Raw genomic sequence first — 17777 nt, forward strand, 5'->3', positions numbered from 1 at the left:
GTAGTTTTTGAAATAATGGCCTTTTTGTGCAAATTTTTTGCCCCATTGAAATACATGGTGGAATTCTGTAACTGTTAGAGTGTACACTTTATTAACTGCCTTTTTTTTTTTTTACTTTTTATGCTTTTTGACAAACAAAATGATGCTGTTCATACATATTTCACTGTAGAGAAATAATTTGTGCTGCTTGTCTACGTTTCTGTATATACCTTCTGCTTCTACTGTCTGCAAAGGTATTCTGCAAACTAATCAATTTTAGCAATTCAAGTATCAAAATGTTCTGCTTCATTTGCTCATTTATGCTTTGTTTTGCTATGTGTCACTTCTTCAGATATTTCTAGTTTTGTACTAATTTCTGCTTCTGCTAATTTGTGCTTTTTGCTATGTTTTACTTGTTTTCAACTCTTAACACTTAACAGAAATACTTTACAGCTCTGTTGTTGTTAGAGGTCTTACTGTTTTCTGTCAAACTCCTCTGAAGTATAGACATGTCACACCTTCTCCAATTCCTTCCATGTATTTCTCTGTCTGTGTGCCAGCTTTCTGCTTATCTACCTTTCTGTGTATGCCTTTAGTGGTTTTACTGTCTAGAAAGGTATTTTGCTAACTTTAATAAATTTTACCACTTCACATATCAAAACATTCTGATTTTTGTACTATTTTTGCTTTTGGCATAATTTCTTTTCAACTCTTTCAGGTTTGTACTAATTTCTGCTCTTCTAATTTATGCTTTTTGAAAAGTTTTCCTTTTCAAATATTTTAGGGTTTATACTTATTTCAGCATTTCCTAATCTATACTATATCTTTTGCTGTATGTTACTGTTGTACTTTTTCAAATATTTCTGTTGAGTTATGCTATATATCTTTTGATACGTTACTATTGTACTTTTTCAAATATTTAAGGTTTTATACAAATATTGTCTACCTTTCTGTAAATAACGGACAGACGGACAGACACTTCTTATTCTTTGTTCTCATGTTTCTTGCATTTCTCCATCAATCATTCTGCAAATATGCTTCTTCTGCTCCTTTATGCTATTTGTTTGCTGTTTCACTGTTCAACTTTTTCAAATATTTCTGCTTTTGTACTAATTTCCACTTTCTGTGCTAATTATCATATTTATTAAGCTCTGTTTCACTTTAGACTTTTTCAAATAATTCAGGTGAGAACAAAGAATAAGTAGAAACAAACTTCTGCTTCTTCTGCTGAATTCTGCTATACCTTTGCTAAATTTCATTAAGATTTCTACAATGTATGACTGTAGCTTTCTTCTGCTTTTTTCTACTTATTTGTTCTCATGTTTCTCTCATTTCTCCAATCATTCTGCAAATATGCATTCTCATTACTGTTTCACAAGGAACAGCAATTTCTCTAGTTTCTCTTTCTTTTTTCCTGTCTAACCTTAAATTGAGCCATACAGAAAAGCAGTGCAATACCACAGGTCTGCTTTATTTTGTACAAACATAAACTGGAACCTCATATCATATTTATATGTATTTTCCCTTTATATCAATATTTATTTAATTGCTGACACCCAGACTACATCATAAGACCTGCAACATTCTGGTTGTAGGATCATTTACTGGTTTAGATGATCCTACAATAAATATAGTGTAAAGGGGAATTTTTTTTACCCCAGACTACTTTGGGTTTCTTCAATTTTCTACTCAAAGTCCCTTTTAATTGTTTTTATCTCTTAGACCACCTGGAATTATTTACAGAAATAACTTTTCTTAGCTGAAGTATGAAAGAGTTCTTTAATGAAAGAGCAGGACAGGGTCACATCTTCTCTATTTTTAATGTGAAATGAGGCTCCGCATTCAGCTATCCATTTAACATAATGAAGTAAAAAATAACCAAAGTTAAACTTGCAACACCGTTGGAAAATGTGCTGAGAAGATTTCTTTTTCTTTTTTTTATCTGTGAGAACAGCACAGATATTCCAAAAATGCTAAAATAAATGTCCTGAGAACAATTTGTCTTCTACATGTTAAAAGGTGTGATAACAACAATACCACCACCCCCCAACAACAAAAAATATCACGAATACACCCAATTTGTTACTCAAGCTGTGTCCTACTCTTACATACAGACTACAAGTTTTCTACAGGACTTTGATTCTCACAAGTCAAATAAAGCTAAATAATAGAATTACGGTACATTTAAGGGGTTTTGTCTGAGCAAAAAAGTACGGATAAACACAGAAGTGAGTTTGTCCTTGAATTTACTGCATTAAAAAGAGATACAATATTAAATAAAGTGAGTAATTAATGGGCACTACATTGGTAACACTCCACAAGCTGACACTCTACATTCATATTTGGGTCTTTCATTGAAAGTCTTACTTTCTTCTAATTTCTTCAGGACTTCTACACCTTCAATCACTTGACTAAAAAGTAGAAAAAAGAAATTTAATCAGAGATAATATATATCATCACATGGTGATTCACTTAATGACTACTGAAACAAGTTTGTGACACAAACCCAAAGGCAACATAGGTTTTGTCCATCCAGGGCGTCGGCTGCAAGGTGATGTAGAACTGGGATCCATTGGTGTGGGGACCCTTGTTGGCCATTCCCAGAATGCCCCGTTTTGAGTGGGAAATAGCAAAACTTTCATCTGACAGGTGAGATGGTCACATGTTGAGGTGGTACAAACTATATGAACTCACTAATTCCATCTTCAGGAACTGTTGGTACCTTCAAAAGTTGGTCCATAGATTGACTCGCCCCCATCACCTCTACTATCAAGATAAATATCTGCAGAGAGTAAAATGGAAAGTTAGACAAAGCCAGTGACATTGGACACACTTATGTCAAATATATTTTAATCCAAGAACTAAATGGAACATTTTATGCATTATTTTTTTCTTTGTGCCACAAATCCTAAAATCAGACGCCCATGTTAAAAGTTATTCATTGCATAAATAGATCTACATCATTTAACTTCCTGCATGTAAATGAGTTTCTGAATTATGTAATCCTGTTATACATGTCCTGAATATTAATGAGGCACTTGAAAAGAAGGAGGTGACAGAGTCGACTCTTAGAGCACCTCCACCTTGCACCCAGCCGTTGGGCACAATGCGATGAAACAGAGAGCCCTTGTAGCGGAGTGGGTAGCCACGCTCGTTCTCTTGTTCTCCTATGCACAGAGCCTCAAAGTTCTCTGAAGTCTTTGGACACACATCGGAGAACAGCTGAGGAGAGACGACGCAACATGCCGTTCTGTATTAGTCATTTTGTTTTCTTAAATTTTCATTCTAAATTGTTCAGTAATGTCAAATGATAAGGTTCGTCTTTAAAAGTAAAATTTGATCGAGAAGGTTTTACCTCAAAACATATCCTCCCAGGATCCTCTCCTGCTATAACAACATCCATGAAGACAAACTTGTGCTAAAAAGAAAAGAATGGAAGTTTGACTAACAACAACAACAGCAACCACAGTTTTAACTTTTAAGCAAACTCTTCAGATTTATGTTAGGGGACTTTGCCACCTTGAAATCTTAGGTATGGTAATAATTCACACATTGTCTGAACTCAATAAGCACAAAAATTATATGTAATGATGATATACTGGAACAAGTGCTAGTAGCACTTTTTTATCTAATGAAGAACAGTAGATAAAGACATGATACTCATTCTGAACACTGATTACTTGTAATATTTTAGAAATGCAAAAAAAAAATAGAAATTTACTGCATAAAAAGGAGCTGACTTGGTTCCAACTTTGTTTTCACTTTTCAACATACACTGATGAAAAACTAAGAGTCCTAATCTATGAACAATCTTTTTTTAAAACATCAGATAAGTCTGAAGGCGATACGGCATTCACTAAATAACTTTCAATCAGGGCTTCAAAGCTTTTTATCTTATCAGTTGGTTTTGCAACCATAATAAGTCCTCTTCAGTACTAAAAATAAACTCAGCATGAGAAATACTGAAAAATTTGACCGGATACCGAAAAGACCATCGACGAGGTGAAAAAGATAACAAAGTGACCTGTAGCAACCCGAAATGGCGGGTTTATGATCCACCAGCAACAACAAATAAAGCCAAGCAGGGTTACACATAATAATAGTAAATAATAGCAGTGTCTGTTTTTCAGAATAAAGTACAAAACAGTGAAGGAACTCCTATTTATAATTAATTATTTCAGCAGTATTGTGGAGAAAATGAAGATTAGAATAACAGGTTAGAATACTGCTCATCATTCCAAAAACTTTTTTTTTTGTTGAGCTTTTTATTTAACAGGAAAAATTTCATTTAGATAAAAAATTTCCTTTTCAAGAGATGGAGAAGTTCAAGAAATAGTCACAAGCTTACAGAAGTAGTATCTTAAAAACACTCAAACCACACACAAACAAAAAAGCCAAAGACATTTCTGATCTCTGATAGCTAAACAGTTCCTGGAAACATGACCTTCAGCTCAATGCATTAAATACTGTGTCTAAATCTACCAGCAGATACTAACAACAATTCTCTAGAAGCAGGCTGCCTGTATTACTGAAAAGTATTACTGAAAATTACTGAAAAGTGAAACTGATTGTCTCAGTACACTTTATGTCTTCATGTTTCTCTACTGTGAGTCTTCTCCTTTTAGTGGTTTATTTATTTTAATGTTCTACTCTGAGACAAAATTTAGAAGTGGCAATAAATAGGATCAGACACGAGCCACTTGCTGCACACAGCATACAGTATTTCTTGCCTACAAAATAGCATAAATAAATAGCATGCATGTTTTTAGATGACAATTTAAAAACATGCTTTTTTTAGATGCCTATATTTGTTTATGAGTTCTTGTAACTGTGGTGTCAGCCTACTCCAGATTTCTGAAGGTGTTTGGCGTAGTACTCCTCGGTGATAGCCGTATAGAAATCCTCTGGATGAGTGAGGGTGAAATTCCACTGAGTCTCTGCCCAGCTGGCGATTTGCTTTTCATTACCGAGGAGAACGCCATTAAGGAAGCATATCACATTGCTGGGATACTCCCACACATCACCACGCAGCTCCTGAAATCACAAGTTCACAACAATAGCCGTGTTGTGAATCAGCATTTTAGAATAACAATGGCGTCAAACTGCAGCGAGATCATATCTGTGGTAGGGGTGCAGGATCACAGCCGCAAGCTTTGTCCAGGCTCAGTTGGGTGTTATTTATAACAATATTTTTCATCACATACACACTGGCATTAGAAATGTAGACAATAAATTGTTTTATTTTTAAGAAGTGATAACACTTTTTAGTCATACTATGTTTGAGAAATAGTGTTTTTCTTTTATTAATCACAGTGTTTGAAATGCTTAGCTTGTTTTACCAGTCTTTGTTTGGTTTGAAATGTCTGATGAGTTGCTTATTGTGTGATATTTCATCCATAATTTTCAGACAAAATCTGTTGAAAGTAATTGACCAGCAAGAGGATATTGAGGGGAGTTGAAAGGATCATTAGTTTACCTACTTTCTCCCAAGGATCTGTTTCAGATCCGCTGCAGTAATATTGCACTCGAGATCCTCTGAAACTCCCCACACCCTCTCTAAGAACTTTGTGAACTTCTTTCAAAGCACTGTTTTATATTACTGCACATATTTTATATTTTTATTTTGTTTTGCTGTTTAACTGGTTCATTTTAATTTACGCTGATCTGTTCAAGTTCGTATTTATTGCATATTATTACTGATATGATAAAAGTATTTATCTAATTTAGATTAAATATTTCTGTATTTCAAGTACTGAAATAGAGCTTAATATGAGATATTTTTGCAATGATTAGTACAGTTCCTTCATATTCCTTTAAAATGTTCACTATTGTATTTCTCAATGCCCACAAGTTTTTTTTACAGTATGTTTCTTCCAGCTTTGCACAGGGAGACTGAAACTTGTATCCATTCTTCTTATTAAAATAGCTCAATCTCAGTCAGACTGAATGAAGAGTATCTATGAACACCAATTTTGACTGTGTCATAATGAAAATATGAATATGCTTCGATTTGAACTACCACATTGTAGCTCTGCCTATATTTGCAGAGCCAGTTTCCTACTGGAAGCCTCTAACACACTGTCTTTCAGATTTGACTTGTATTTAGCTCCATCCATTTTCAATTCTGACCAGCTTCCCTTTGGCTCCTGAAGAGAAGCATACCCAAGACATGATGCTGCCACCACCATGTTCCACAATGAGTTTATTGCTTTATAATCCAATCCTGCTCCATGCAGTCTCAGACCCGACCTTTCTGGTGTGTTTCTTGGTCTCCATGATGCTGTTTGTTCACTAATGTCCTCTAACAAATATCTGAGGCCTACACAGAATCACAGAGTTTTACTTACAGGTAACTTCTTTGGGTAATTGGTTGCACTCGATTAAGGGTATTAAGAGGATTGAAAGATTACATGCCATACTTTTCACGAGATTTTTGAAGATTTATTTATCGTTTTCTTTTCGGTTGACAGTTTTACTTTAGCTTGTGTTCTTTCTGAATAATTTGCTGAATGAAATAACCTACCCTTTTCTTCTTGCATAGGTATTCATGCCAGTCAAATTCAAGAAGTGGCACAATTACTGGATCCAAAAGATCATCAGGGAACTGTTGTTTGAGTCCCTACAATGACAGAGGTGGAACTTTAAATTAATTATTTAACCAACAGGAGGAACATAATATATGTGTCATTTTACCTCGGCTATACTTCTGGCAGCATGGAAATTTGGGTCTTTAAGTAGGCCAACGATTTCTATTTGCGTTTGTGAGGCCATTGATAAACTTCTCAGCGCATAAACAAACTCTGAGTATCCATAGCAACAATCTGTGAAGGCGCATGAAAATGACGTCTCGTTGTTTGAAAGTCAGGCTTCGATCTACTTTGTGGCTGTCTTTCCTACTCTCCTACAAGGTTCATTTGAAAGCTTTAATAACCACAATATACCGAAGGGGGATTTATATTTAATCATTTTATTAAATTTATATATTGAATATAATCTATGTATGATGTAAAGACAGTCGTCACTACAGAAAGGAAGCGTAAGAAAACAAATTGGGACGCAGCCTAACGGAGGCGGCGCCAGTGTTTGAAAACTTCGACTTGCCAAGCTGTTCTGTGTTCCTTTTCTGCGTTTTTTATTTTTTATTTTTAATATTTTTGTTTATCTTCTTAACTTGATTCCATTTTACTAGCATTAATCATGGGTGTTCACGACTTGTGGTCCATCGTTGAGCCAGTCCGAGAGGCAGTGCCGTTGTACAGTTTGAGCGGAAAGACTCTGGCGGTAGACCTGAGCTTATGGGTCTGTGAGGCGCAGCACGTCCAGGCCATGATGGGCAGAGTTACGAAGCCACATCTGAGGTAAGTGTTCATATATTGTTCCTAAAAAAAAAAAATTTAAATTAGAATATTTTGTTTAACATACCATAGCAGCTTATTTTACCCACTGTGATTCCTAACAGGCGTTTCGATGAGCAGTTGTTTTTAAAGAGACCATCCAATAGTACATTTTTTCACACTGAGTATAAAAGTACATCTGGGTAATGAATTATGTTCCACTCAAGAATCTCATAAATTATAAATGGATTGAAAAAATAAAAAACCTGTACTGAAAGAAACCCCCCAGAAAGTTCAGCTTTGTGTGTACTTGTCTTGATGACATCACAAGAGGCATAATAATTAAGCTGATCAGATGACATTAGAAAAGACTCTTAACAAAAGACAGAATCTGGGAAGATATTCCACGTAGATTTTGCAACATTTGAGTTTCAATGCCTGAGTTTGAGGACAAAAATTAAACTACAGCCACATCAAAAGAAGTGAGTTGAGGGATGATTGGTTCCATATGCTTATATACTTAAATAGTAATATCTATTGACATTGTGTATCTATTTTTTGTCTTATATTTGTGTATTTAGGATTTAAGATGTTGTTTTTAATTTTTATATCAGCCTGTTTTTACTAGATGTGCAGCACCTTTGTTAACCTTGCATTGTTTTTAAAAGGCTGTATAGATAAACATGATATGGTACGGTAATATAATTTGACCCTAGAGTGACACTGCATTCAATCTGAAGTAGGCACGGTCACTATAACGTTCTCATAGTATCTAATTGCTTTTAATTTAAACAAAAAAGCTACAGTATTTTTTATTTTTTGATTCATTTATTGATGGGTAGGGGTGCTTGTATCAGAAACCTTTCCAAGCAGATTGACTTTTGCTTTGAGGGAGAAGTGTAGCAACTTTTTCCTAATTTTACTACAGCTTCCTGAACAAATTTTCTTGAGAACTATGCAGTGATCCCATATGTGGTTTTAACATTTTGCTGCAGAAATATGTAACTAAAAGAAACACGTTTTAACTAGGAGTTTTGATGAACTAAATTACAAATGGCTATTTTTGTCAGCTGCCTTATGTGATGTCACCAGGCATGTGTGCATTGAAGTTTGTTTTTAGAAAGGTAGGTTTTATCCTGATTACATAGTGATTTACAACAAAATGGCAAACAAAAACAAATTATAGCTTGATCTATAGCTATCAAACTAATACAAAATGTGAGTTTTATTAATTTAACAGGAAACTCTGTGTTACAAGTGAAAAGTAACGCAATGCTGTTTAATGTGCAGGAATTTATTTTTCCGAGTGTCGTCGCTCACACTGATGGGAGTGAAGCTCATCTTTGTCATGGAGGGAGAAGCTCCCAAACTTAAGTCAGAAACGATGAGCAAAAGGACAGAAATGAGATTCGGAGGATCCAGAAAAGCCCATTCCTCAAAGTCATCCACAACTACCAGCAGAGGGCGCTTTAATGCTGTGCTACAAGAGGTAAGTCTTTCTGATAACCGACTGTAAATAATTCCCCCCTGCTCTTTGTCAACCTCTGTGTTTCCTACAGTGTGCAGAGATGTTGGACTACCTGGGTGTGCCCTGGGTGACAGCAGCTGGGGAAGCAGAGGCCATGTGTGCTTACCTGGACTCAGCAGGGCTGGTTGATGGCTGCATCACCAACGATGGAGACGCATTCTTGTATGGGGCTAGGACGGTATACAGGAACTTCAATATGAACAGTAAAGTATGTTTCTGGAAGTTAAGAGAAAACCCTTGCACATGTTGGGGCTAAGATCTCAAAAAGACTACAATTAATACTAATAATGTTCTGCTTTTGACAAAATCAATACATGCCAGTTTGACATAATAAGTCAGCTAATAGATTAATCATATATTATTTATTTGCAGTTAGTTAACAAAATGTTCAGTTATTGAATTAATTTACATCACCAATTACATGATTTTGTGTCATTCTTGTGGTTACAAAATTCTCATTTGCCGCTTTATTTTGTAGACAGTAAGAGATTCCTCATTATTGTAGATCATCATTTACACTCCTAACCCTAATCTAGATGGAACTGATGTGTCAATTTTTGACTTTATTTGTTCTCCCAGGACCCTCAGGTCGATTGCTACCAGACGTCTCGAGTGCAAACTGAGCTACACCTGTCAAGAGAGAATCTTGTTGGCTTGGCCATTCTCCTCGGTTGTGATTATATTCCTAAGGTAGAGAAGACACAGCTTAAAAAAGTTACTTCAGAATAATATTTCTAATTACATTTCTGTTTCCTAATGTACATCTTAATGGTTCCCTCAGGGTATACCTGGTGTTGGCAGAGAGCAGGCCTTGAGGCTTGTGCAGACCCTGAGAGGGCAGTCACTTCTACAGAGGTCCTACTCATATGGTTGCTAATATGTACGTTGCATTAACTAGGGTTGTAGATCCTCAGGAAATCTAACTCTTGTCACTAAAGGTTCACCCAGTGGAAGCAGGAGAGTCCTGACGTGCCTGTCGGAGTTGCAAAGAAAGTTCCTCACTGCAACTTATGTCGACATCCTGGTGAGCAAACCAAAGCGGCAGCGACTTGTCTCACACGTTGCTGAATTAAAGCTATTTAATCTGCCATGTTAAAATATGCACATATGTGACAAATTTCAGGAATCAACACTGGTTTCTTTTTGGCTCTCAGGCTCAGCTAAGGCACACGAGCGTGGCGGCTGTGTGCTCTGCGGCAGTCTGCGATTCTGCCAGCCTCAGGACTTCGATTATCGGTGTCCGTGTGACTGGCACTGCTACGAACAGAGCCGCCAGGCATCGTCTCTGGAGGCAAACGTCAGGAAGTACGCGTCGTTTCAAAAAGCTGGTCGAAACCATGAAAATCTAAATGTTGATAAAAAAAATGTAAATAATTAACAGGACTGAAAAAATGCAAATAGGAGAAGAGAAATCATAAAGTGAACATGTTTAAAGGATTAAATGAATATTTACATACAACAGCCTGTCATAAAAGGTGCATGAAGAATTGAAATGGGCTTGATCTTTACCATGTAAGCCTTAATTCAGTCACACATTTTCCCAAAGCAAAGGGAAATTCATGAAAATTTCAGACTTAAAATATTTAAATTGAGAACTTTATCCAACAAAGACAAATTTTACTCACAAACCATAAGAGATCTTTGGGGGGGGGAAGCAGGATTACTACCATCAATTATTAGGACAACAACATTTTAACATTCATAAACTGAAAGTACTTTTGACTCATGAATTAAAATTTTCCCAACTGTTTTTTCTAATTTTTTTAAATATAGTGACATAATCTAGTGGTGTACTTTGGGTCAAAGTAAAGCAGTGTGTAATTGTGAGAAAAATGATGCATAATATGTCTGTATTTTTTACATTTAGCCTCCTTTATGTTGATACCCCTAAATAAAACTGAGTTCAATCAACTGAATTTGGCTCACAAACACCAACGCTGGTCGATGATAAACTTATTGGTTCTTGTGCATCTAGATTCACAAACTGTAATAGATTTAAAACGAGATTTTATGTGCTAGACCGGCATGAATGTTTACAAATATAAATCTAAAAAGTTTGGCTGTTGGGGGGAAATGAAGGTTTAAAATGTCTGTGATCTTTTCTTTTATATTTTAGAAAAACTCTGGCAAGTCACCAGTTTCCATTTACAGAGGTTTGTGTATTTTTTTTATTTTTTCAGTTTTTCTTCTTCTTTCAGTAACACCTGAAATAATACTTGAATGTTTTATTCTAGATCATAAACGAGTTTCTGGTTTCCAAGGATAAACCTGTAGCACATTTTAAGAGGAGACAGCCAAATATTCTTCTGATGCAGGTAAAGTGTTTTTACATTTTTCATTAATTTAAACGCCTCCTGCTGCCTTTTATAGACATGAATTAGAAAGCTTGCATCTTGTTTTCCGTAGAAATTCGCTTACGAGAAGATGGAGTGGCCAAAACACTACACGAGTGAAAAGGTCTTGGTCCTGATGACCTACACTGAGCTGATGAACAGAAAATGCGGAAGACACGTCCCCTCTCAAATCATGCCTATCCGGTAGTCTTATGACGTTTTTTTAAAAGCTGTAAAGCTGCATTATTGTGATAATATTGCTGTATATGTGCTTTTCTTTAAAATAACTTATTTTTCTGTTAAAGAATACTGAAACCAAGGGTGAGGAACGCTGTCGCTTGCTTTGAAGTCATCTGGAACACTCCAGGTCAGTTACAATCCTCACTTCATTCCTGAATAAATGACCCCTTGCGTTTAATTTGTCCTCTTCGTGGCTCGTTATATGCTCGGGGAGTGAAAAAAACCCGCTGGATTTGTGAGCTGGTGACACGACTGCAGCGCTAAGTTGGGGTGCAGGGTGTTCGTCACCGGGTTGTCTGTTAGTGACTGGCTGTGAGGTGGGGTTCAGAGGTGACAGATCAGTCACAACAGCTTCTAGGTGCTAAACCGGCTTCCTCTCTGAGCTGGGAAGTCTGTCAAATCAAAGCAGACATCACTAACAAGCCCGTTTGACATCACTGACCTGAGAAAGTCTCAACGAACTGACTCAGGTTGCAGATTTTTATCGTGTGTAACAGAAGAAATACTTTTAAATACAAATATAAGTTGTGTTATTTGAATTGTGGCCAAATTGTGGCAGCTATGTCTGAATTACACAGACTAATTATGTAAGTCTATGACCAAATCAGGGAAGTGGCCCCACTGTTAGATTCCATTTAGTTTATAAAAGAAATGTAAATGAATACAGGGCAATTTTAAATCAGATATTTTAGGTTGTTTTTTAAACAACTTCTTACATATACTTGTGACAAATCTTCAGATATGCAAACAGACATGATAATTTGTATGTATGGCAGGTTTGAAATAGTTTTTTTTCTTTTGCAGTATTCTGATTATTTGTTCACAATACAAGGAAACTGAGACCATATTTGCTGATTTCACTTTCCTGTTTCCTCGGTAATCTGGGGGTTTGGTTGAAGTGATGCAAAAATAATAAAATGTATGTTTTGAGGTTAGTTTTATTGTGTTTTCTGCTTCGGGTCTTTCATATGTTATCGACTAACATTTTAAAATGCATTTTTTTAGCCATTATTGCAGCAATTTGATTTCTGTTTTCAATTTAAGATTTCATTTCTTGGCTTTGAACCTCTTCAAAATTTGCTTTATTGTTTTTTTTTCCTGGTGAAGATATGTTTCCTTGCACTGTAAAGCTATCACTTTGCATATATAGAATGGGGATTTTTTTTCCTTAAAAAATACTTTCATCATTAAAACTGACATTTATTGATCTAAAATATTAGAAAATACATGAGTAGTTGTAATCTGTAGTGAGGGGTGAAAATAACAATTGAGATTCATAAAAAAAAGTAAAACTAAAGACACAAGAAAGGACCATAGCTCTTAGTTTAGTTAGCCAGACATAAGGCTAACAATGTCCTAAGCTAAATTTGTTCCTTTTTTCTGCAGAACATTTTGTGTTTCCAGAGGAACGACCCGCAGAGGACCAACATGAGGTGAGGACGGTGGAGGAAGAGTCGCTTTTCCGCGTGGCTTTCCCGGAGATCGTTGAAAGCTACGTAAGAACCAAAGCTCTGCTTGAAGAGAACAAAACTAAACGTAAGACACCTATTTTCACCTTAAATAGATCCCTAGATTCCACTACATGTTGTTTTCAGTGCAATAGTTATTTAATAAGGTGCTTGCATGATCTCATTCTGCATTTTTCCGTAAATAGCTCCCTTGACAAACTTCCCAGACTTCCCAGTCTGCGCTGCCGGGGCGGCGCAGATCAAAGCTGTTTGAAGGTTTTACATGTGTTTTTAAGGCTCTCGCTTACAGCAGCTCTAACACCTGAAAATGTAGAGTTAGCAGCTCAATCACTTCACACCAGAACCTTTAATGCAGCCAAGAAGTGTCTGCCTCACAGGATTTGCTTACTTTTCTTTTTTTTTTTTGCCACCACAGTAATCATTTGTGTTTATTTGCTTTCAATCCAATTTTAAAAGAAATTTGACATGTCTACATAATGACAGTTACAATTCCTGGTCAGCCTTTTATTTTAGAGACAAAATGAGACAAATACGTAACGGATATGAGCAAATGTATAAAATATACTACTACAGGAAACAGGTGGCAGTCACAGTAAATTGACTGTTTGTTCATATCTCACACTCAGCGGTGCGTTTTTAAAATTCAGTAATTGAGAAATGTTTATTGACAGTGCCAGAAATATCCAATTGTGGCCGGTTAAACAGAAACACCAGGAAAGTCCTCTGACATTCCTGTCTCTCTCTCTCTTTTTTTTTTTTCTTACAGAGAAGAAAGCGAGACGGAAAAAGGAGAAACCATCTGATGGTGTCGCAGATCTCTTGGCTCGGATGACGCTTCAGACGTCCTCAGAGAACAGGTCCACTCAGCCACAAGCTCATCTCCCTTCCGGCTCAAGCTCCGAAAAAACAGAACCGATCATTTTAGACACTCCGGTGAATCGTAAGCAACACAGGAAAGAAAAAGAAGACGGTCAAGTCCGCGAAACTCTGCCTGACGTCGAACCAGAGAGCGCTTCACCTTCTGTCTCTGCCGTCATTGACGCCCTGCATCTCAGCGATATCGACTGGGATGCGTTGTCTTTCACTTCCTCGCCTTCCTCACCGGCGGTCCAGGGTGCAGAGCCTGGGAAAACTGATGAAACGCAAGGTGCAACCAAGCGGCCAGAGCTCTGCTACACTGAGTGTCCTCTGAGAGACAGAGTCCTCATGAGGAACACAGACAAATCTCTGAAGGCTGCAGCTGAGGTTTCAAAACATCTGAACTGTGAGTTGGTCATTTCACACGGAAAGCAAACTGGGGAAATGTCCAGTGGAAGCAGCAGTGAGGGCATCGTGTTGACTGGCAATGAAAAGGAACCACTAACAAACAAAATCCAATGTACGTTAAAAGAAAGTCTTGAAAGATCAAAAGAGCCAAAAATTCGGCCATGTGATGCTCAAAGTAAGACAAAGGAGGAATCTAACGGACGTGAAAAGCCTCCTCCGAAATATAAATTTGTCAGAGCTGCTTTGTCTTTGTCCTCTGCTCCGCCACAGAGATGCAACTCTGACCCGGGACAAAGAGACAAAAAAAGCAGCAGCAAGAAGACCGTCTGCATGAGCGCGTGCTCATCCAGCGAGGACAGCGACGTTGAAAACCGGCAATCTGGACCTCAACGTCAAGCAAAACTAAAACCGGCAAACAAAAGTATAAGTAGCTTAATATACGACTTCCCTCTAAAACCAGCCAGTGATCAGTTTAAAGCTGCTAATCCAAAGACTTCTCAAACGCTTCAATTAACTGGACCAAAGTCACAGAGCCATGGGGAAAAAGTTGAAAATGAAACGCTTGCATCAACGAAAAACAGCCGTCAGGATGTCCAAACAGCTAGAGTCAGTGATGATGAGATTCTCCAGACTCCTGCTTCCCCTGTCATCGTGTTAGACGGTGAGGATTCTGTGATTTGTAGTGACAGTCCCCTGCCACTGGCTGAGAGACTGAGACTAAAATTTCTGAAGTGAGCATCCGGTTTTGTCGTTTGGAAGGGTATTTTTTTATATTTTATTCACATCCTATTTGCTTGTAAGTAAGTAATTTTTTTCAGGTGTTTTGCTTTTTGAAAAGCAAAATGCCGGAGGGTAGGCTCAGAATACTGTGACCCAGTTTGAGTTTTATTTGTGTGTTGTGTTTGAAAATAAACTTAGAAGATTTATTTGTATTTTGAAAAAGTCTGGAAATTGATTTATTTCATATTCATTGTATAAAGCACTCATCCATCCAGTCAACCTGCCCAAACTCATGCATGTTCAAAAATACATCTCTTGAAAAAAAAAATTAAACAAAGTTACAATTCTTGCCTTAATTATGCTTAATGCATAAATCTAAAATCACTGCCTAAAGACTTGGTACCAATGCATTCTGTAAAAGCATCAGATATGATTTTCCAGATTGTGGAAAAATATTAGGATTTCTTTCGGACCTTTTTCCTGCCCTGTTGTCTAAATCCACCCATGCATCTCTTTGTTCTTCCATTCATTACTTGACTTCTGTGAACGTATCATCCACTATTTTTCATAATTTCTGTATCATTTTTACTTGGAAAAACTGAAATGTGAACCATAGGAACTTGAGTGTGGGGTTCAGAGAGGAAACAATTCAAGTTGAAAAACTTTTTTTTTTCTCTATAAAACACAAATTGTCCAAAGACATGTAATAGTTGCTCATCTTATTTTCTCTGACTACTCTTATTTTTTCCCCCAGCTGAAGGAAGCAGGGACAGAAGATGCTGAAGCCACTGTTTTTAAAACAACACGGCAGTGTTGTGTCCCCTTGATCCTGAGTGAGGGCTCACACCTTTTCAGACATGAAAGGTCTGGCAGAAGTTCTGGTGACAGCTGCATCCTCTGCCCAAATAACATCCCCGCAAAAAAAGTCCTACTGATTTCAACTTAATTCTCTTGGAACCAAAGTTTCAGAATAAAGTAAGAACGACTGTCATCTTAAACAATGTCTACATTTTAGAAAACGGCACACTTCAAGGTAACTTTATATATATATATATATATATATATATATATATATATATATATATATATATATATATATATATATATATAATGAGGTGTCTACACAAGGACAATGATTGGACCGTAGCTGTTTATCCTAGAGAATTCAATTTTCACGAAGAAAGTGATGAGCTCCAACGTGGTGTTTGTTTGTGTAGTGAGGACACACGCAGGGCTGACTTGTCAGAGTGGTGTGAATGCCTCAGGTGAAACGGCAGTCTTCATTAAGACACATCACATCAAACTGATAATTGTCGCTGTGCAGACTTTAGAGTAATTTCCCACCGAAGGAATCTAATTATTTTTCTTTCGATCACATTAACCGCCTGTTTGGCCTTATTCACACCACGGTGATAACGAACCACGTCTCTTCGGGAAGGTCTCATTTTGGCACTTTAGTTGTTCTTTGAACTTTCTTTTTTTTTTTTTTTTTTTCCTGAAGTTGTGAACCCATAAAGGTCCGGAGATCTGCTTCTATATAAAACGCGTTTGGCGAGAAAAAAAAAATAAAAAAGAAGAAGCGGCTCACATTCTCTCAAGCCGCCTGTCATCCTTCTCGCTGTGCAGTAGTCTGGATTTCTAACATGGATCTGGAAGATGTCACGGCTTCTATTCTATCTGACTGGGAGATCCTTGAGAGTGCCTCTGGAGAAAATCCGGAGTCCGTCTGTCCGGAGTCCCCCCTGGATTCTTCGCTGTGCTCCTCACCGGAGATTTGCTTCCCCATCTCCAAACAGGAGATTAAGGATTTGTCCTTTGGCTGCGCCGGACGCAAAGAGACTCCGCCGGGGCAAAGGCAGAGCAAAACAAAGATGTCCGTGAAAAGGCGCATGAAAGCCAGCGAGAGGGAGAAGATGCGGATGAGAAGCTTGGCAGAGGCTCTGCACCAGCTCCGCGACTACCTTCCGCCGGATTACAGCAAGAGAGGCCAGCCCTTGACCAAGATCCAGACGCTTAAATACACCATCGAGTACATCAACAAGCTCTCTGACATCCTGAGCCGTGCGTAATGGACACGCCGCGGAGCGCTTTTACGCAACAGGCCATCGCTCATCTGGACCCCTTTTTGAACTTAGATGTTTCACTTTTCATCATAATAACTTTGAGGTCTCTCTTACTTGACAGTCTTTTGGGTTTTTTTTTTCTTCTTTAATGTAAATATTGTTTGGGCACTTGGAAAGTATTTGTATATGAGGCTGCCCCGTTTTCTGGAATTGTGAATTCAGTTTTTAGTATACAGTCTGCTGTTTAGTTGTTACTAGAATAGATTGAGCTTGGCCAAATTATTTGCTATTATTATTTTTTGCTGAACAGATATGAGTGAGAACATATTTTTCCAATGATTTGAATCCCTTAATTGTGTTTTGTTTTAATGTTCACGTTTTCTCTTTGCAAAGCCATTAGTTTGTGTTTGTGTTAATAACAAGGCTGTTCAAAGTATTTGAGTCACACAGCAGGTTTTAACAACAGTGTGTTCACCCTTTCCTCCTTGTTTGTTGATAAGTTTTCAATAAAAATAATTTGTTGAAATTGTGGTTCAGTTCAGTTATCCAGACGTCATTATGAACTCAGGATCTTAGTTTTATCATTTTTCCATTCTCAGTTTTTGTGATTTTTATGTAAATATTGTTTGGGTATATGTGCTTTTTTTTTAGACAAATTATGTTTCTCATTTTCCTCCTCAAATTTGATAGAACTGTAGATGGTATGAAAAACAACGTTACTATTTTTTAAAAATAAAATTTTGCTCACCGGATTTAAGAAAAAACCCCATAATTTTCAAATCCTGATTTAATCTCCTTTTTTTAAAAATGACTGAGATAGTGTAAAAGATGGTAAATATTGTGTT

At 37.1% G+C, this 17777-nt stretch overlaps 3 protein-coding genes across 4 annotated transcripts; 2 read left to right on the forward strand and 1 right to left on the reverse strand.

The window, feature by feature from the left end:
* Window positions 1-2208: 2208 nt before the first annotated feature.
* ppil6 (peptidylprolyl isomerase (cyclophilin)-like 6) lies at window positions 2209-6815 on the reverse strand. Of its 2 annotated transcripts, none has more exons than XM_008397673.3 (8): window positions 6673-6815; window positions 6503-6598; window positions 4825-5013; window positions 3335-3397; window positions 3063-3201; window positions 2702-2761; window positions 2486-2621; window positions 2209-2390 (listed from the first exon to the last, which is right to left on the reverse strand). In XM_008397673.3, exons 1-8 carry the CDS (start codon window positions 6748-6750, stop codon window positions 2279-2281), a joined length of 873 nt encoding a protein of 290 aa, XP_008395895.1. In that variant the 5' UTR covers window positions 6751-6815; the 3' UTR covers window positions 2209-2278. The 2 variants fall into 2 exon arrangements, with proteins under 2 accessions (XP_008395895.1, XP_008395894.1); XM_008397672.2 differs by having other exon boundaries at window positions 3057-3201; window positions 6673-6808.
* Window positions 6810-15091, forward strand: gen1 (GEN1 Holliday junction 5' flap endonuclease). The gene is made up of 14 exons (XM_008397675.3): window positions 6810-6887; window positions 7169-7337; window positions 8604-8802; window positions 8873-9049; window positions 9421-9531; window positions 9623-9696; window positions 9780-9865; window positions 9996-10146; window positions 10958-10994; window positions 11076-11156; window positions 11248-11378; window positions 11480-11541; window positions 12801-12950; window positions 13650-15091. Exons 2-14 carry the CDS (start codon window positions 7177-7179, stop codon window positions 14882-14884), a joined length of 2655 nt encoding a protein of 884 aa, XP_008395897.2. The 5' UTR covers window positions 6810-6887; window positions 7169-7176; the 3' UTR covers window positions 14885-15091.
* Window positions 15092-15993: 902 nt separating this feature from the next.
* On the forward strand, window positions 15994-17694 carry msgn1 (mesogenin 1). The gene has a single exon (XM_008397674.3). The coding sequence runs from the start codon at window positions 16513-16515 to the stop codon at window positions 16936-16938; it is 426 nt and encodes a 141-aa protein (XP_008395896.1). The 5' UTR covers window positions 15994-16512; the 3' UTR covers window positions 16939-17694.
* The last annotated feature ends 83 nt before the right edge of the window (window positions 17695-17777 follow it).

Source organism: Poecilia reticulata, chromosome 21 (genome assembly GCF_904066995.2).
Source record: "Poecilia reticulata chromosome 21, P_reticulata-male-v2, whole genome shotgun sequence".
In the NCBI taxonomy this organism is placed as follows: Eukaryota; Metazoa; Chordata; class Actinopteri; order Cyprinodontiformes; family Poeciliidae; genus Poecilia; species Poecilia reticulata.